Below are 21,996 nucleotides of genomic sequence, written 5' to 3' on the forward strand. Positions count from 1 at the left end.
AAAAGATTTAACTACTAGAGAAGTGATTTACAGCAAATATCATTAACATTTCTACTAATTCAAAAATAAATAAAAATTTGTCGTCAATAGGAATCTAGAAGCTTCATAAGATACAAACATAGAGGAACCCCACAATTGCAAAAGATGCATATAAAGAACTATGGGTGCTGAGAGGAGCAAGATTCTGTACATGTGGGGGCCATGGCTTGGTTATCTAGACTCCATATCAACTTTCAGTCTTATTGGCCTCACCATGGATAAGGGATGCTGAAAAGAAGAACTCCAAGATTGGAGCCACAATCTTTCCCTTCGATTTAGAGGGTCAAGAAGAAAATAGCAACAGCCCACATTCAGCAGAAAATAGTCCAAAGATCGAGTTGAATCTTCTTCCGACCTCAAAGATTTTTGGTGCATCCCTTTGTAAGGTTGAGTCCATCAGGTCAATTGTCTGGATCTCCTACACATGGGCCCCACATTTTTTGGAATCATGTGCCGCTTGTAACCCTATAATCCCTCGCCTGTGAAAACCCCACAATCAATGACTCTGGTATTGCTCAAGATAAACTCCTTGTCAAAAGCAGAAATTACCATCAAAGTTGCCATCGATGATACGACTAGAATCGTTGTAGTTGTCCATTGATATAACAGCAATGCTGGGCATAAAATTCAGCACTTTCTCAGTAAATGCAGTCTTCCCAGCACCAGACGGGCCCGCAACCCCTACCAGTACTATCCCATCATTCTTCTGGGACAACAGCTGGCATGTACGGATCACTATAAAGAATCCTTTCTCAAATGACAGTGACTCTTGGATCGGAACGATTTCATACCGATCAGAGTCCTTTCTTTTTACCAATTGGACCTGATCTCTTAAGAGACCCGGCCTTCGTCGGGGTGACTCCAACGCGGAATTATCTTGGGCCATTGAAAAGATGTTATATATTCGGTCTGTCATGAGGTGAACAGCAAGAAATAGGTGAGCATCTGAAGAGATATAAATCTAACTAAATAAAAATCAAGTACAACTGCAGGAAGAACATGTAAAGCACTAAAACCTCAGAGATAATAGGGTTTATATGATCCTCGACTTGCTGATATGCACAAGTGAGGCCTATGGTTCAGCAACTTGGATCTCCCAGATTGGAAGATCCCATACATCCATTTTTTTCCTCTTTCAGCCGAATGTAGACAGTTGCTGGATTTATTTTCCTGCCTGTCTATTTGCAGGCCACCATTCAATGGGTTAAGTTGTTCCATTCCATCAACAAGCTCTTGGAACATGGTCCATCCAATGAGAACCATCAGATCAATGATCTGGATCACTGAACAAAGTTACTATAGCATCCCAAGGTCGGGGATCATATAATTACTCCTAGATGAATGCATGATCCATAAATGAATGATTGAAATGTGCTTATAAGAAGTCATACTGGGTCCTAACTCCTAACTATATTTGTGGGTTAGAATGATGGCCTTTGCGACACATCCCCCAGCAGCAATTCCTAATTAAGATATCATAGCTCCCTTATAGAAATGCCTTTGATACTAATAAACTGTTGTTATGTATTGTTTGTGGACCAAACCGATGAATAGATTTAGGTGTTTTCGATCTCTCCTGTCGATGCTCCAGTTGTAAACCTCTTCCCCAATTCTACCCAGTTCTTGATGCAACTTCTGATAATGTTTTCAACCTCTCCTCTTTCATTGCTTTCCTTTTCCAATTTCCTTTCATTCTTAAAAGCCACAAAACCATTTTCTAACAAATAATAGATAAACGCATATGAGAGTTCAATCCATATGTAGATCAATATTTTTTTTGAAAGATGAATATTATTACGGCCAGAGGCCAAAAAAAAGAGAAAAAAGGACAACAAACCAAAAGGAAAGGAAAGGGAAAAGAAAAATATAAACCCCACCCCAAGACCCAACTCAATATAAAGCAAGGCAACCACTCAGAAAGGAGCAAAACAACCGTCGTTGCACTCTGGATATCCCTAAAGGCCAGATTATTTCTTTCAAACTAAATAGACCACAACAGTGCAAGCAGCACAAGCTTCCATTTCCGGGGGCTAAAAGCTCCACCATCAGCTCCTTGCCAGGCCCTAAACAGCCTGTCAATAGACCCTGCCATTACCCATGAGATGTAGATCAATATTGGACGATTCCATCCTGATTTTACCTGTGGCTTTGGTCTCTCCTCCCAGTGCCACCCTGCAGTTTGTTATTAGAGTATAGAATATGTTCAACATTTGTATATGTAGAGCTGTATATACTATTGATTGTTATATGGGTGGATATGGATGAGTACATGTGTATCTGTCAAGATTTTCCACCTCTTGTATATATTCTTGTCATTTTCAGTGGGTAACATACACAACACAGTTTCCACAATCTAGACCCTAATTTAACACGGTATCAGAGAGGATCATCGGTCCGTTTCTGATTTCAGCCATAGATCACCTGTTGCCATCCCAACCATGTCCAAACTCATTCTTGGACTTGGATTGTACTGCCCAGACCCATCCAGAACCCACTAATCTGCTCTTTTTGATTTGGCTTGAGGATGAACACTATCAATATAAAGAATGCAGAACCTGAATCATATGCCCCAAGATGCAGGAGATAAGAGTTGCAAAGAATGTCCAAGAGTAAGAAGTCGAAGGGATTTATCTGAAATGGTCTATATGGATGGATGTATGGTCAGTTGGTCACATGGAATGCATATTTTGTTCAATGAGCCTATACATCAGCTACAGAAATCAAGGGGTCTGCTAACCCAGAAGGAAGCATTTGTTTCTTCCAAAATACCATCTGCGCACTCAAACCATCATCTCACCTGCACAAGATTTGCATAAAACATTGCCATCGCGTGCTCAAGATGATGAATTTGATGCACGCCCAAGACCCAACATGTGCTGCTAGTTTTGGTGGCTAAATTTCAGGTACTAATTTTACTATTTCTGGAAGACTGCAGTTCCTAATTTTAATGGTTATGGTTGCTGATTTTGAATATTCTCTGAAGATAGGGGATAATTTGATGGATTTACTTTACTGTGTTTAGGCCATTATGACATGGCCAAAACTTTGCAAATAGAGTTGTTAATATTTTAGTATCTTATTAGATTGATTTGTATTCAATCTAAGAGTGTAAAAATTCCCGATTAAAGATTCATAAGGATTTTGGGGTGTGACTTTTAAGACCGATAAAAGGGATGTTCTACGAGGCGGAAGTAATGCAGGGGCATTTTCACACAAGGCTCGAGTGGGGTAGCCTGTGGGATGCAGGGACACACTCGGGGTGAGCGGCCCGTGTGAGGCGGGTGGCTCGTGTGAGGCAGGTAGCTCGTGTGAGGCGGTACCCATGTAACGTGGGGCCCACGAGGGGGGTTCAGCCAAGGTCCTAACCCATAAGATGTGGGGCCTGGGCTATGAGATAAAGAGATTAATTCGTCATGCTCTATCAGTTCAAGCTTTTAGAGCAAGTGGTTAATTGTCCTGCATCAAATTGGTATCAAAGCGGGAGGTCTCGTGTTCGATATTCCTCATCGGGGGTGATTAATGCAGGGGCATTTTCACATCAGGCTCGAATGGGGTAGCCTGTGGGATACGGGGACACACCCGGGGCGGGCGGCCCGTATGAGTCGAGCCCCACCCGTGTGGGGCGGGTGGCTCGTGTGAGGTGGTACACAAGCGATGTGGGGCCCACGAGGGAGGTTCAGCCGATATCCTAACCCATGAGATGTGGGGCCTGGGCTATGAGATAAAGGGATTAATTCGCCATGTTCTATAGTTCGAGTTTTCAGAGCAAGTGGTTAATTGTCTTGCATCAGGAACGTATTACACTTCTCTTTGGAGTTTTTATTCAAGTTGTATCTAGTGCAAGAATTTGATTCTTTTTTACTTTTTCTTTTTCTTTTCTTTTTTTTTCTTTTTTTGGATGGATTGTAAGACTTTGATATTGATTAGCTATTTAAGGCTTTATATTCAAGGACTCCTGCGTGGTGTGTCTTTGTCCATCCTATCAATTTAGGTGTCAAAATCCCATTGGTTGGATAACCTGATTGCATCACAATCACCCTTTCCACTGTAGGCACATTGAGCTGTTGAGGCCATTCAAACCCCTAAAAGTGCATCCGCATTCTTTGTAAATTTTGTTTGTGAGAGCTTAGGTTTACCTAACGCCACGGAGCCCACCACGAACTGCAAGGCATTGACATTATGATGCATGGATGGGCAACAACCAATTTAGGCAGGGATTCCAATCAAGGTCCTCACTCCCAACATCAAAAGTTTGAGTGATGTGCCCCTTACGGAATCAATAAAAAATTAATGATTATCAACTCTCATATTATACATTTTATTGCCCATAGGAGACAAAAGGATATCTTTGAAATTCCTAGAAAGTACCAAAGACTTCTTTTAATCAATACTCCATAATGAAACAATGATTGAGTCATGATTTGGGCTGGAACGGGGACTGATTTGGGAGGAGCATAACTGTAGGACTTTTTGCAGCCTGTCAGAATTATGTTTTGTGACCTTCCGTAAGGCCAAAGCGAGAGTGGTTAATTGGGCAGCAGGTTCAAAAGCCTTTGTGGCCTATAGCCAAGATCAAATAGAAGGATTTGGGGGAGAGGGACTCTCGTAGCAATGGAGTTGTTGATCATTGCCATCTTGTCCCCTAGCTCACTTTCGTGAGCATCTTTTGTTGTGTTTCTTGCTTTCAAATAAAAAGAAACATGCACCCATGACTAGTTAGAAGCATTGCCAACAAGTAGCAGTTGCCTTAAACCTACAAAAGCTGGAACTTCTTAAAGCATCATAGGATAAGGAAATCTATCAAATAGTTAGAGTGCACTAGAGACCTCAGGATCATTACAAGAATGCAGCTCATGCCTGGAAAACATGCCTGTGAATTTATAAAATTGTTGTGAGAAAGCTAATTTAGAAGCTGTGAGAAAGCTAATTTGGAAGCATTGAAAAAACCATGCATCTGCACATATACATCGCAATTGGATGCACTACCCAATTGAAACGCCCCTATTAGTCTGACGACATGGAAAAGACCAGATTGTGATTTCCATAGTGCTCACATTTAGAGTCTTGGCTACAAATTGCAGTTACATTGCTTTTTGTTGCGAAGAGAGAAGAGTTTAAGAAATTTGTGTGTCAGGGATCTAATGACCTCCCTAACCTAATTTATTAGTTGGAGAAGAATAACACAAGGTATGGTGTCCCAAGGGAGCAACAAACCAAACAAGTAACATAACATTGAAATACTCCTCTCCCTGACACTTTTCAAGTTGCACTTGAAAGGAATTTAACCATAATTTGATGCCCACTTCATCATTATGAATAGTACGAAACATCTGTGACTTTTTGTCATTCACTCATTTCCTCTTGATTAAAGCAATGTTCGCTACCCAGTTCACATGTCCATACAGACAGCTATACACAAATAAGTAATGTAGGATGGATCATGGATGACTAAATGGAGTGCCACAATCGCACAAATTCGGGCATGAATGGCCATGATCTAGCAAAAAGGGCCTAAACACACTTCAGCTTCCAACGCCCATAAATTCATGACCAGTTATTGGATTCACGCGTATAATATGTCGTTGAAAGGCTATTGACAAACCCTACAACGTGGAAACTGGTGGAATCAGTTGGCCCAAAGGGACAGAGAAAAAAAGGCCATTTGTTGGGTCAAAATCATGTTTTAGTTCAAAGCTTAGTATTTTTAGTAAGTACTTTTTTTGTTATTTTTAGGGTTTTAAGAGTATGTTCCTAGTCCAAAGCCTTTGTTTTGGTCATCTAAGAGTTTTGTACAAGTTTGGGTAGGATTAGACATCTTTTACCATTTTTAGTAAGTTCACTATTTTGGAACCTTTACTGTTTCAGGAAAGTTGCCTAGGTTGACTGAGATTTGGAATTTAGGGCCTCTTTATTATATAAGCACATCAGAATTCAGATAGGTTGTACGACACACTTCATTCAATAATGGTATTTGTAATCTCATTTTAGAGATTTCTCTCCTTATGGAGTCAAATATTATTGTAGGGAAGAAGACAGTGATCTCTAGCATGCATGTAATGCCCAAGAATGTATAGATGCGTGCATAAATTTTCAGTTTACTCGCATGAGCATGAGGAAAGCAAGAGTTGATTCGGGTGTGGAGAAAAAGCATTTTAAATGCCTAGGAAAGAGCAAAAGTAATACCAAGGATAGTAGGTTCTTACAGTTACAACTCACTTTCCAAGTTACAACAAAATGGGAATCGTTTTCCAAGTCTTCCTTTTTTTGGATAATTATTTCCGAAAGTCACAACAACATGGGAATCAATTTCCAAGGGTCTGCTGGTGATTAGATTCATGAAAAGGGATATGCTGAAAATCTCAACATTGTCTTGTAAATAACCGCCAGTCACAGGTGACCTGTGTAAGGACTTGAATGGCTGAATGGAAATAGAGAAGAACAAAAATTACGAATACCAAAAGAGAACTGAAGAAAAAATGATGTTTTATATGGGACAAGAAAAGTGATAGAAATGATGGGTTGGAAGAAGAGATCAAAGAAATCTAGGGTTTGGAAGAGGAAAAGAGAGAGAGGTATTGAGGATGAACAAATAGAGGTGAAATGAGATGACTTGTTTAAGAAGCGAAGATTGCCGAAAAGAGATCTCTAATGGAAGAAAAAAAAAAAAATTGGGAAAACGTATTCTCAAATATTCCAGAGTGAAGAAAAACTGCTGTCATTTGCACAGGTAAAAGAGTTTCAAACTAGTAAATCCATTCCCTCAACCTAAATAAATTTTCAAAAAGCTAAAATAAGGGCTTTAAAAATATAAATCATGTCTTCATCAGTTTCCACAGACCAATAAACTCACAGAGTTTGTTATAACATAACACATCAAAGATCAGCCAAATTGAGTGGATAAAAGATTGGCTAAATAGATCATCAAATAGCTGATTATTTCAAAACAACAACACAAAAAAAAAAAAAGGAAAACAAAGAGTCTAAAAGTTTTGTACTTGGAATGAGATATTTAGGCCTGTTTGGATACCACCAAATAAATTACTTTTTCTACTTACGACAGTAGGTAACTAATTTATTTGAGATAAGCATGTTTGGTTTATGATCAATTATAAGTAATTTTTTTACTTAAAGTTACTTAATCACTTCAGCTTAATAAATAGAAACCAAGATAAGTTACTTGAGGCATAAGTAGCTTATCTTGAGTAACTTAAATACCTCGTTTCAACACCAAGGCTTTGGTATCGATCCCTAGTGGGGGTGGCTAATGTTGAGGGTCAAATATTGCATATTGGACCCCATTTATCACTTAGTTTTATGCACATGATAATGCTTAATGTTCTCTTCTAATCATGTTTGTGTTGCAAGGTGAATTCAAGAGCTTGGATTGAAAAGGATGCTAAAAGCATAGATTTAACGCTCAAGAATCATCAAAGTCAGTGGACAGATCAACCACTGATAGTTTGGGGCCACCTGATCTCTGGATATGCCTCAATTTTGGACTCAACTCCTTAAATTAGGTGGAGAAACGAATGGGCGGTGTAGATTCTCCAAGAATCACCAAAAGTGGGCCCCACTTGCAGGAGCGTGTGCACAATACACGTGCACTGGTGACGCACCAAATCTGAAGTCGGGTCAAACACAATTTGACCCAATGATTTTGCAGAAAGAAAGGATTTTCAAAATCCTTCTCCCGCCAGCACCGGACGAACATCCGCTGAGATGGTCTCCGGCCCACCATCATCATCAGATTTGATGATCCAAGCCGTTCATTGCAACCAGGTGGTCAAACCGACTGTACCCTGATCTGCTGCTCGATTTCCTCAGATATTACATGTACATGGAGAATTAAACGCAAGATGGATGGTGCCAAGAAGAATTCCGTGGGCCACACCAAATCCGAACTATACCACGTCATCCTAGCCGAGAGAGGAATTCAATGAACGGAGTGGATTTCCCCGCCTGAACCGATCATGGGCCCACCAACCATCACAGAGCCAAGAAATTGCGTAGAGCATGCGAACAGAAATTGCGGACGAAGCCCGGAAAACCGCAGGCCGTTGGATGATCAAGGTCCAGATCGTGGCCATGATCCGGACCATCCAGATGCTAGGAACGTGAGGTTCGACCACCTCCATGATGGCAGAAGTGATCAAAAGGAAAACAATGGGTTGCACGCGGTCTCCAATCAGCCATGCGCAGAAGCAGGACGCGCAAAACGTCCGTCCGAATCTCTATTGTGTGCGTAAACCCCTTGCGCAGGACATATCTAGAAAGCCCTCTCTGCTACTATAAAAGAGAGTCATCTAAGGTGAGCAAGGGAGAGAGAGAGAGAGAGAAAGACAGCCGGCCGTTCTTAGCCGGACACACCAGGAAGGAGTAGAAGCGTGGAGAGGCCATCATCAGGAGTTTTTCTCCCCTTTTCTTAGTTAGTTTTGTTCTTAAGAGATTCTAGTTCAATCATGTTTATGATTGACTAAACCTCTTAGCTAGGGCTAAGGGGTGAAGCTTGTAGCGTGATGGGTTATTTTCTATTGGTTTGATTCCTGTTGTTGAACTCTCTTTGATTTTAGTTTGATTATAAGAAATACATTTAGTTTCTAATGATTTGTCGTGACTTAAATTACAATGGATCTGCGATAGCTTTGAGTATGTTCTTGTTATTGAGATTGTGATTTTAGGAAATCCTGTTGTTCACCATCGTCCCCTGGGCATGTTTAGATGATGGAATCCTCCCTAACTCTCACAATTCTCTCAGATTGGTTGTGGATTGGTAAATTCTGTTGTTTGCTTTGTCTCATGGGCATGGTTTTGTGATGGAATCACTTCTGGTTCTCATACCTCTCATCCTCTGAGAACTAGATCAAAGGAAGTTCAAATTTGATTTTTAATGAGATATCTTCCAATTGGATGAAGATGGGACTCTGATTCCAGTTGTGTTCATGAATCAAGCATAGATCTCCCTGATCTCTATAATTGGATCCTTGGAAACCCTAGTTTCCCACTTTTGAATTTCACAAGTTTTTCATTAAGTTGTTCACAATTAGTCTCTCACATATTCCAGATTTAGGTTTTCATCTTCTTCTAATTCTAGTTCTAGTCGCTTTCAGAAAACACACGAGATTAATCCCCGTGGATTCGACCTCGGTCTCACTGAAATTATTATTACATCGCAGCCCTGCACTTGGGGTTGTGAACAGCTAACAGTGAAGTGTGAACTAACAGTGGGGTGTACTAACAAGCTAATGAAAAAAAAAAAAAAAAGGTAACTTAAAATCCAAACACCCCCTAAGTTACTTTTTACACTAAAGTTAGTTTGGTAAGCATCATCATAGAAGTAACTTAATGCTAAAAGCTACTTATTTCAATAAGTTTCTTTTTTAGCTTCTTGACTTGTTACTTTTCTACTTCTCTCTCAATTATGGTCCATGTCAAAGGAGCCTCTCTCTCATAATCCTTATCAAAGGAGGCCCACGTGATGGATTATCCCTATCAAAGGTGAGGCCCACACGATGAACAGACCACATCAAAGGTGGGCCCCACACGATGGGTGATCCCATATTAATGTGGACCCACATATGGATGGGGACCATTAAAGGTCGGCCCCTAATGATAAATAGCGCACATCCAAAGCGGACTAAAGGTGGGGCCTACATGATGGACAGCCCACTTCAAAGGTGGGGCCTACATGATGGACAACCCACATCAAAGGTGGGCTCCGCATGATGGGTAGTGGTCATTGAAGTTGGGCCCCGCATGATGGACGGCCTACGTCAACGATGGGGCCCACATGATTGATGGTCCACATCAAAGGGGGGCTCCACATGATGGGCGGTTGATGTTAAAGGTGGGCCCCACATGATGGATGATAACATTGATGGTGAACCCCACATGATGGATGACCAATATTAAAGTTGGGCCCTACTTAATGGGTGGTGCACATTAAAGGTTGGCCCTTTATGATGAATGGCTCACATCCAAGGTGGGCCCTACATGATGGACGGTCCACATCAAAGGTGAGGCCCACACAATGAACAATCCACATCAAAGGTTGGCCCCACATGATGGACAATGAATATGAGGGTGGACCAAACAAACCCGAGGGATAAACACTTATGTGATGTTGGAAACAAAACAAGCTTTTCTACTTTTTAGCTGACGAGTATGTGTTAGACAACTCACATACCTTGTATAACTAGTATAACTTGTATAGTTTATTTCTATAGGTAGAGGATTTTGAGTTTATTATTTTCCTTGTATAGATGGTTGTAATCTCTATATATTCAACCTCATTGGGTTATCTCAAATACAGAAAACCTTCAGTTCCTCTCGGCTTTCATGGTATCAGAGCTTCCCTGATCCGAAACCACCCCTGCGTCGTCCAGTCACCACCCTTGCTGCATCCGGTCACTATCTCTGCTCGTCCGATCGCCCCTGCGTCGTTCGGCCGCCCCCACTGCATCGTCCGACCATCCCTGTTACATCCGGCCACTGTCCCTACTCGTCCGACCGCCCCTGCTGCGTCGTCCGGCCACTATCTCTGCTCGTCTGATCGCCCCTGCGTCGTCCGGCCGCCCCCACTGCATCGTCCGACCATCCCCACTACATCCGGCCACTGTCCCTACTCGTCCGACCGCCCCTGCTGCGTCGTCCGGCGACCCCTCTGCTCCAGATCTGCTCGTCCGAACCCTGTTCCAGATCTGCTGTTGCTCCAGATCTGCTTGTCCAAACCCTGTTGTTGTTCGAACCCTCTGCGTCTGCGTTTGCGTCTTCCCGATCCAGATCCAGATCCGTTCCGCTCCAGCGCCCCTCTGTTCATCCCACTCCAGATCCAGATCCAGATCACGAACCTGATTCAGATCCAGATCCCAATTCAGATCTAGAACCAGAACCTGTTGCTGTTGCTGTTGTTGTACGGTACATCTAAAATTTCTTCTGTTGCAACTCCTTGGGTGCTTTATAATACATTAGCTTAATGGACAAGAACACATCACGTCAAGAGGCCCCACGTTATAGTTTTGATGGTACCAACTATTCTCTATGGGCCTTCCATTTTTAGAACTTTCTCAAGGGTCGTGGTTTGTGGGGACTAATTGATGGATCTGTTACTATCCCCACTTCCACCGATGCCGACAAATTAGCTGATTGGGAAATGAACAATGGACGGATTATTACCTAGATTCTTGATTCTGTTGATCGGTCCATTGTTGTTGGCCTCACACCTCATCGCACTGCTAAGGCAATGTGGGAGCATCTCCAGACAATTTATCAACAGAGTAATGCGGCCCGGTTATACCGCCTGGAACAGGATCTCATTAACCTTACTCAGGGTGACGACAGTATTCAATCATTTTACTCCAAAATTGTCACAATTTGAACTAAGATGACTATGATGGATCCAACATTTCCTCATGACTTTAAGATATTCCAAACTATGGGCGAAAGTGCGCAAGTTTGACAATTTCTTATGAATCTGCATCCGGAATTTGAGCATTGTCGAGCTGCTCTCTTGAACCGTAGCCCTACTCCTTCATTGAATTTGGTTATTAATGATTTATTGGCTGAGGAACAGCAACTGAAAGTTCTCTCTTCCTTCCTCAACTCCGGGATCATCTGATATGGTGTTTGCTGTGTCCACCACTACACCAACACCTGGTTCCACTCCTTTGACTTGTCGCGGCTGCAACAAGGTGAGTCATGTTGTCGCTCAATGCAAAGAATGGTACGCTTATTGTCGACGGACTGGTCATGGTATTCAGGTCTGCCGTACACGTGTCTATGCATCTTCTTTCGGCCGTGAACGTGGTGGTCGTGGTCGTGGTCGTGCCCTTTCTGCTACTACTGCCACTATTTCTTCCGAGCCGTCTCTTAGTGATTCTACATCTACTGTTTCTGCTGAAAGTCTTTCATCTCCATTGACTCCTGCGATGTTCCAGCAAATCGTTCAGGCCCTTTCTGCGGCCAGTATGTCAGGTATATCCCCATCTTCTACATGGTTCTTCGATTTGGGTACTTCCAATCATATGACCGGTGATGTATCCCATCTTCGTGACATTCGTCCCTACACCAGCAATCAGGCTATTTCTACTACGGATGGCACTAGACTACCTATTCAGTCCGTTGGATCATTGACTTTCTCTCCTTTTGCTCATCGCTAGTTCACCCTTCGTGATGTGTTTCATGTCCCTAACCTCTCCTCCAATTTAATTTCAGTTGGTTAACTCACATCCAATAACTGCTTAGTCATATTTCTTCCCAACTATTGTTTTGTGCAGGATCTGGCAACGGGAAAGGTACTTGAGAGGGGTAGGCGGCATGGTCGTCTGTACGTGCTGGATTTTGATCCATCTGTCACTCCGGCTCATTGTTTCTTTTCTCCATCTTCATCAGATATTTGTTCGGCAAATAAATTGTGGAAACTGTGGCACTTTCACCTGGGTCATCCATATTTCGATCGGTTACTTCAGTTAATTTCGTCTGGCATGTTAAGGAATATTTCTCTCAATAAAAATGATTTGGATTATTCTTGTTCTTCCTGTTGTCTTTCAAAAAGTAAGTATATTCCCTTTTCTCTAAATACTACAAAATCATCTTCTATGTTTGAACTTGTGCATACGGATGTCTGGGGTCCTTCACCAATTATGTCTCTCTCTAGGTTACGATACTATGTTATATTCATTGATGATTCCATAAGTTAAACTTGAATTTACTTTCTGCAATTGAAGTCACAGGTTTTTGAAAAATTCAAGTTATTTCACTCTATGGTGGAGACTCAATTTCGGGTTCCAGTTCAAACTCTCTGCTCTGACTCAGGGGGGGAATATCTCAACCGATTTTTGTACATTTCTTCAAGGGCATGGGATTATTCATCAGACCACCTGTTCTGATACTCCACAACAGAACGGGATGGCTGAACGAAAAAATCATCATATTGTTGAAACTGCCTACACCCTGATAACAGCTATGAGTGTTCCTCGTTCTTTTTGGGCAGAAGCAATGTTACATTCCGTCTACTTGATTAACCGGATGCCAACCAAAGTTCTGAACAGTAAATCTCCTTACTTTGTTCTCACCGGCTTACCTCCTGCATATTCCACATTTCGTGTTTTTGGTTGTATCTGTTATGTTCACCTAGCTTCACGTGAACGAAACAATCTATCTCCAAAATCGGTCAAATGTATGTACTTGGGATTTGGGGAAACTCAGAAGGGTTTTTGATGTTATGATCCGGTTTTTCGTCGTGTTCGGGTTTCACGACATGTTGTTTTTCTTGAACACATTGCCTTTTATTCATCTCTTCCTCCTCCGCACACTCCAAACTCTCCTGGTCTAACTGCCTTTCCAGAAATTCTGTTTGCCTCAAGTACTCTCCCTCGTCCGTTGCAGGTTTACTCACGTCGACCACGTACAGATCCACCACCTATTACTCAACCCGAACCTACTGTACTTGTTGCAGATCCCGAACCCACCTCGATACGTCGTTCCACTCGTGAATATCGAGCGCCTGATCGCTTGATATACTCTGTCTGCCATGAATGCTACTCTGGATACTGTTTCTTTTCCTACTTCATACTCTCAGGCAGCCATTCATGATTGTTGGAAGAAGGCTATGACAAAAGAACTTGCGGCATTGGATGATAATCATACGTGGGACATTGTCACTCGACCTGCTGAGATTTATTCTGTCAAGCTCAAGTCAAATGGATCATTGGATCGATACAAGGCTCGACTTGTCGCTCAGGGATACAAATAGGAATACGGAATTGATTATGATGAGACTTTCGCTTCCGTGGCCAAGATGAAAACTGTTCGTACTCTTATAGCTATATCTTCTGTTCGCTCATGGCCACTCGCTCAGATGGATGTGAAAAATGTCTTTCTTCATGGAAACCTCCAAGAAACCGTATGTTTGAAACCTCCTCCTGGCTCTTTAATCCCTGACAGTATGTCGCCTAAAGAACGCCCTGTACGCCTCAAACAGGCACCTCGGGCATGGTTCCAACGCTTTCACGATGTTGTTACGGGTGCTGGCTTTACTCAAAGTGGTCATGACCCATCCTTATTTTTGCGCACCACTGCTCATGGAATTGTCATTGTTCTGGTCTATGTTGACGACCTCCTCCTGACTGGTAGCGATGCTACTGGCATTTCGGCTTTAAAGGAAGTTCTACAATCATCCTTCAAGATGAAAGACCTCGGCCATCTAACATACTTTCTTGGACTTGAATTTTCACGTTCCAACCGTGGGATCCTGGTCAGCCAGCGTAAATATACCAAGGATCTTCTCGCATTGGCATCATTGACGGATCAGAAGACAGTTCAGACTCCCTTAAAACTTAACATTCACTATGGCCGTGACGATGGTGATTTACTTACACAGCCCGACTTATACCGCCGTTTGGTTGGGAGTCTGGTTTACTTAACTATGACTCGCTCTGATATTGCCTACGTTGTCCAAGTCGTCAGTTAATTTATTTCTGCTCCTCAGACTCTTCATATGACTGCGGTGTTACACATCCTACAGTACCTTCGTGGAACTCTAGATCAATCCTTCTCCTCCACGGCGACTCTGGACCTTCATGCTTATTCGGATGCTGATTGGGCCGGTTTTGCTCTCACACAAAGATCTATCACTGGCTATTGTGTCTTTCTCGGCACTTCTCTCATCTCTTGGAAGTGTAAGAAGCAAGCCACTGTTTCCAAATCGAGCACAGAAGCCGAGTATCGGGCGATGTCCGCTGCGTGTAGTGAGCTTGTCTGGTTACGTGAACTTCTTTCAGACATGCATTCCTCTACAGAATCCTACTCCACTCCATGTCGATAATCTCAGTGCCATTCAGATTGCCTCTAACCCGGTTTTTCATGAACGGACGAAGCATATTGAAGTTGACTGTCACTTTATCCGCGAGAAATTTCAGTCTGGGCTCATTTCTCTTCCACATGTTGCATCTCATGATCAGATTGCCGACATTCTCACCAAGTCCCTCACTTCTGCACGTCACTCTTTTCTAGTTGGCAAACTATTACTTGTCGATGACCAGCATTAGCTTGAGGGGGGATGTTAGACAGCTCACATACCTTGTATAGTTTATTTCCATAGGTAGAGGATTCTGAGTTTATTGTTTTCCTTGTATAGATGGTTGTAATCTCTATATATTCAACCCCAATGGGTTGTCTCAAATACAGAAAACCTTCAGTTCCTTTCAGCTTTCAGTATGATGTTTATCAAACAACCTTATTTACTACATAAGTATAACCCAAAATAAGCTACTTAAGGCATAAATAGCTTATCTAAAGTAACTTACAATACAAACACCCCCTTAAATACTGGGAAGAACTTTACAAATGAAAAGCTGCACAACTAAATAGACCCCATATAGCTCAGCCAAAGTAGACTCGACAAGTAGTCAACGAGTAGATCATATTATATTTTTCTCACATCAAAATGAGTAACACCTGATATGGTTAGTGCCCAGACTTCTATATATGGAAACAAGAGATCTTCTAGCTAAGCAATGAACTAAGTGATCCTCAAGATTATCGAATAATCAAAGCCCTCCCAAAATCAAGCTACCTACAAAAACAAATCTTGCAATGGCATTTCTCGATGCTAATGCAAACCCACTAATATAAACTCACCAACTAATATTTGCAGATTGAACATCCAAATTACAAGTTTAAATCATAAAAAATAATAAAAAATTCCCCAATGTGTTAAGGTTTAATTTGTCTGGTTCCCAACAACCAAGGCATTCAATAACAGTAATGGTGGTTATAACAGCCACCGCCATTACCACTACAATACATGCCGTAATGGTCATTGCGACCGCTTTTTTTTTTTAACAATTTATGGCCATTATGGGGCTGTTATGGGCCATTTTCTGTTATGGCCCCTTAACGTGTAGTGGTTCCCACCATTACCATTACGTAACAGCTGTTAGAGTTGTTGCATATCCATTTTTTAATAAGTGCGGTGAAAGCCAAAAACAAAAATCGCAAACACTAAAAAAAATTTCACACCCATAAATTAGCAATAATGAAAAGATTCAACAGAATTCATATGTAAAGAAGCAGAACCTGATCAAAAGCAATAGAGAAAGAGATGAATTATGGCAAGAGTTCAGTGGATCATGCTATCACGCACATCGACCATGTATGTAACACATATTAGTGAACCCACACTGATAGGCATTGCCGGAAAAAGAATAATCAGATGATCCTAGCCACCCAACTAGTGCACCCCAAATCAACAGTTGATAAGAAACAATTGTCGGTCCAAATCCAACAGGCAAAATTGAATACTTAGGATCATCAGATCATCTGCCACATTACAGACTGGGCACGGCCTGAAAATAACATGGATGGCACGAGCCTATCCATTGGATCATGGATCAGCAAATGCACCATTGAAAGGTAAGATGATCCAAGGCCCAAATGGGGTCGTCGAGTCATCTTCTTACTCTTTAATGGCCCAACCATTTAGATGGTCTGGAGTAATATACCTAACAGCCATGTACAGAGTAGATGTGTGACTGAGTACAGTCCACTATACTATGCCAGACTACCATATATAATTCCACTAAACCAGAAATAAGGGGAAAAAACACCCAAAAAAAAAAACCCAACAAAAAAATGCAAAGATAAATTTTTCATGAATATTAGAAAAAGAAAGGGGAGAGAAGGCAAACTGTGAAACTATCTGCACAGTTACCAATCACAGCAAAGACTAACATTCCTACCATTTCTATTATTTTCTGTCATCTTTCTTTGGATATAAAAATTCAAGAAAGAAACTACAGAAATAAAGAAGAAAAACTCAATTGGCTTATAGCAAGAAAATACAGAAATAAATAAGAAAAATTCAGTTGGGTTTTGCAGATTTTCTTACAGCAGAGAGAGAGTGGAGGAGAGGAAGATTCTAGTGTTTTGATTTTTGGTCTTTGCTTCTGTACTGGATCTTGATCTTTTGTGGGATTCTGTGGCTTTTATTTCTGAGAGAGGCTTTTATTTCTGAGAGAGAGCTCCCCTCCCGGACGCGGATTGCGTCCTACCCCCGGCAGTCTCCAGCTGGGAATGGGCAGGAGCTTTGAGTGGCGACAGTGATGTGTAGGTCTTATCCACACCGTTCATCCATTTGAGGCAGATAAAATTCTCAAGTGGACCACACCACAAGACGTACGGTGATAATGATTCTCACCGTTGAAACTTTTCTAGGGCCCACTACGATGTTTATTTTCCATCCAACCTATTCATAAAGTTACATAGACCCGGATGAAAGGGAAAACACAAACATCAGCTCCATCAAAAAAACTTCCGTTGCCCCCAAGAAGTTTTCAACGGTAAGAGTTTAATCCCCATTTTTGTAGTCCACTTCAGCATTATGTCTGCCTCATTTTTGAGCTTAAATAATAAAATGATACAAAAAAATAGATGGACGGTGTGGATAAGACACATACATCACGGTGGCCACTCAAAGCACCTGCCCGTTCCCAGCTTGAGACAATTTTTGGAGGTTGGTTATTCACAGGCGTGCGGCTGCCCTTCCCATACACACGCAGCTTCATACATGCGAATATCTAACACGAATTTAAGATCTGAGCTTTCCATCAGGTGGACCATGATGTTAAAGTATTCTTTCCTAAAATACAGGCCATATCACGTTGAATCTTAGGGTATGAAATGAATGGACGGCTTAGAAAATTTGTATTTAACCGTCAGTTTGTACATTGTGTACCAGCTGAGGAGTGAAACGACCTCGAGGCAGATGATCTGACCGTTGTTTCAAACAATGTAGAATGTTCAGATATTTCAACACGTGTTGCGTATTTACAAATGTGACTGCGTATGGATGGTGTAGCTCACACGCGCGATGAGTAGCCATACCTTCCGAGATGATTCTTGAATCTTACAGCTAGAAGGAGTGCCGTACGTTCCACAAATTCCTACCTATATATTTATACACGGGATGTCTGGAGTTTTTATAACTATCTGAACATAGACGAGAAATGCTATCTTCATTCGGATTTTTTTTTTTAAATCACTTTTACCGGAAGTGGATTATGATCTTTTTATTTAAATAACAATTAAGGTAAAGGAAAGTTAGGAATAAAAAAAAAATTATTATATATATTCATGGGTAGATCTTATAAAAGATAAGACCAATAGCATACACAATCCTTGGATTAGCTATGTAAATGCTATATAGTTGGTTCTCGTTCTTCAGAGACTGAGTGTCGACATGCATGTCTGAACTTTGGCCATTTTGATTCTTGATGGTATTTCGAATGATCCAGACCACTTGTATGATGGGCCACACCTTGGATGAGGGACATGCAAAACATAAAACCTCTTATATAGCTATATCATGACAGTTTGTTCAGAGAGTCAAGATCTTCTGTTATCAGGTTAACAGAGAATTCCTGTTACCCTAATGGTTTGGCGTCCGAAGCTGTATTTTATTTTTTTTCATTTTTTTAGTGAGTGGTGACGTGGACCAATGAGAATTTGGGTATCAAGAATTCTCTGTTGACCTGATAACAGAGGATCCGGACTCTTGTTCATAACATGTCAGAGGGGGTAGGTTGAGAAGTATGTTGTCTATTGAATTTAGGATTTTTGGTTTAGGTAGCCTGGGGCTGGGACAAGGTTTTAGTAAGAGTTTGTATGGACTAAATTTAAGATTTTATAGTGGTAAAATTACTTTTTTCATATTTTGAAAGATGAAAATATCTCTCTAACACAAATGCCTCTCATAAACAACATGTTATCGTCTTGAAATCAAAAATGTTTTTTTTTAGGAATGGACGTGGGGCCCACTAAAAATTGAAATTCAGCCGGTCCCTTAGTCAATCTTTTTTTTCTTTTTTAGCTTGTTAGTGCACCCCATTGTCAGTTGACACTTCACTATTAGCCACACCCACTAGGGATCAATACCAAGACCTTAGTGTTGAAACGAGGTATCTTTCACTTAGTCTACCACTTGAGCTATGAATCAGGGTATCCCTTAGCCGATCTGATCCGTACATTTTAATCGGATAGTCGTGAACTTACATAAGGAATCTTTTAGGTTTTTTTTTTTCTTTGAAATGTTTGAATCTCACAGCTATACTAATGTTGTACATTAAAAATAGCCATAATTCCCACGTTACATATTCAATTTGGTTGATCTTATACTCGTCGGAAAGATAATTTGATGAAATTTCAAATAAATTTAGAATCATCTCATTTGAACACCATTTAATTGTTCAAAAGTAAACAACAATAAATATCAATGATATACTATGAATGATGAACTTTGGGCCTATTTTGAGGCAATCAAATAATATTTGAATAAAATAATTTCAAATCCATTTGAAATTTCATTAAATTATCTTTTTAACAAGCATAAGATCACCAAAATCAAACATGTAATGAGGGAGTTATAGTCATTTTCGCCAAATCGGTAGCCCATAGTGAATGATAAAAATTAGGCCCACTTTTAAAAAATAAAATGATGTCCGAATGAGATAATTCCAATTCCATTTAAAATTTCATCAAATTACCTTTCCAACAAATATAAGATCACTCAAATTGGACATGTAACAAGGGAGTTATGGTCATTTTTGTCATATCGGTATCCCATAATGAATATTAGCGATTCACAGTGAAAATATCAGCGATTCACGGTGAATATTGGAAATACTTAGTAAATAATGGCAATCTACACTGAATATCGGCGATCGACACTGAATATCGGTGATCCTCAATAAATATTGACAATCCGCACTGAATATTGATAATCCATAATGAATATTAATAATTTACACTGAATATTGGCGATCTACAATATAAATATCGGGAATCCACAGTGAATATGAGCGATTTATAATAAATATCGATGATCCATCATACAACTTTCATCCATTACAAAATACTTACATCTTAACATTATCCCATTACAAAAATTCATATATCATAACAGTCATCCATTCCAACATTCATCACATTTATCCATTACAATATTCTCTCATTATGAAATTTATTAATTATAATATTATTTTATTATTAAAAATTTTATCGATTACAATATTCTTTCATACTTTCTTCTTATTCACAAACTCTTACCATTCATGCCCAATAAAAAATTCCAAAATTTAACTATGAAGAAACCAAGAAACAAATAAGGAAAAAATGAAGAAATGAAGAAGAATGAAGAAGTAAGGGAACCAAAAAACAGGAAGAATGAAATGGTCAAATGGCCCAAGTGCAGAAGGGCCCTACACTTTGAACACATCCACATCTTATGTGAAGCCCGCTGGGTTGTCGTAAAGCAAATCCAACCCGTCAACATATAAAGGGTTTTAATTTCATATCATCGATCTAAGCTTGAGGGCAAAACTCATTACAAATGGACCATATTAAAAGAAATAATTTAGAATTATCGCACAACGTTAATGTAGCTGTGGCTCACAGAGAACTTCAAACAGAAAACTAGAAAAACTCTCTAATGAGTTCTGGAATGTGTCATTAAAATAAATGAATTAAATCAACTAAAGAATAGGCCGAATTTCAATTTTTACTAGGAGTCACCTCAATTTTTTTAAATGACATTTCTGATTTCGATATGAGCCCAACATTACATGACACAATAGTTATAGCATAGTGGCATTTTCATCCTTTTAAAAAAAAAAAAAAAGTGATTTAAAAGTTAAAAAACTTTACTTTAGTTTACATAAGCTCCTACAATGACCACCTCAAAATACAGGGTTACCCCGGACCAAAATCCCTTAAAATTTAATATGGGTATAAAAAAAATGAGGGAAGCCAATTGTGTCCACATACCTAAGTAGTATGATGATGTCGTTAAGTTTTTATGGCCCCACCATGATGTTTGCACTATATTCATACTATTCATTCATTCTGTGAGATCATTTCAGAGCATGGGCTTAAGAATGAAGCACATCTAAAGCTCAAGTGGACCACACCATATAAAGCAGTGGCAACAATGATGCCCATAGCTGAGACTTTTGTAATGCCCACCACAGTACTTATCTTATCTGCATCTAATCTGTTCATACGGTCTCGCAGACTTGGAAAACAGAATATGGAGTTGTATAAGGACGTTGGTAGATGTAGTAAGAAAATAACAAAAGACGACCTGCCTGCTCGGTGATCCGAACCGTTCACCTAGTGGACCCCACCATGGATGATCATGTCATAAATCATCTCATCAGTACAATCTTTACCATCTAATTAACAGGCTTCTGCTTTATTAGATGTGAACGGTCAGGCTTAGTTTTAAGTTTTAACCGTAAACTTGCAGGCCATGGCGATGGTCACCTAACCATCCAATCAGTGATATTTTCCATGGCACCCCATCCAACCTAGTTCATACTGGATGAACGGTGTGGATCATCATGATGAGGCACGTACATGCTAGATTTCACAAAATTCTATGTTATTAGCTCCCATTTCATGTTCTCTCTATCATTCAAGAAGACCATCGTACCGAAATGAACTACCAAAGATGCTCTCTCACCTGGTGGACCGTCCAAGCTTATCACATTCCCATGGATAAGGGTACCTAATTCTTTTTGCTTTTTGTATCATGAGAAGATCCCGTAGAGAAATTACCCTGGTTGTGTGGGGCCCACCATGATGTGTGTCAAATAATAAGGCAGATCCAATTCTCAAGTGGACCACACCACAGGAAGTACGGTGATAATGATTCTCACCGTTGAAACTTTTCTAGGGCCTACCGCGATGTTTATTTTCCATCCAACCTATTCATAAAGTTTCGTAAAGTTAGATAGACCCGGATGAAGGGGAAAACTCAAATATCAGCTCCATCAAAGATTCAAAAACTTCTATGGCCCCAAGAAGTTTTCAACCATAAGAGTTTAATCCCCATTTTTGTAGTCCACTTGAGCATTATATCTACCTCATTCTTGAGCTTATACCTAAAATGATACAAAAAAATAG

At 40.4% G+C, this 21,996-nt stretch overlaps 1 protein-coding gene across 2 annotated transcripts in view; it reads right to left on the minus strand.

Annotated features, from left to right (window-relative positions):
• Nucleotides 1–17,055, minus strand: part of LOC131255626 (inorganic pyrophosphatase TTM2-like) — a 49,437-nt gene extending 32,382 nt beyond the window's left edge. The window contains exons 1-2 of one of the 2 annotated variants that reach the window (XM_058256385.1): nt 16,925–17,055; nt 589–948 (exon numbers count right to left, since the gene is read on the minus strand). In XM_058256385.1, coding sequence (XP_058112368.1) covers nt 589–925 — 337 coding nt within the window. In that variant the 5' untranslated portion in view covers nt 926–948; nt 16,925–17,055. Of the gene's footprint in view, nt 1–588; nt 963–16,924 lie in introns of those variants that run through there. The other variant, XM_058256384.1, reaches the window with a different exon arrangement.
• Nucleotides 17,056–21,996: the final 4,941 nt, after the last annotated feature.

This window comes from Magnolia sinica, chromosome 9 (assembly GCF_029962835.1).
Source record: "Magnolia sinica isolate HGM2019 chromosome 9, MsV1, whole genome shotgun sequence".
NCBI classification, from domain to species: domain Eukaryota; kingdom Viridiplantae; phylum Streptophyta; class Magnoliopsida; order Magnoliales; family Magnoliaceae; genus Magnolia; species Magnolia sinica.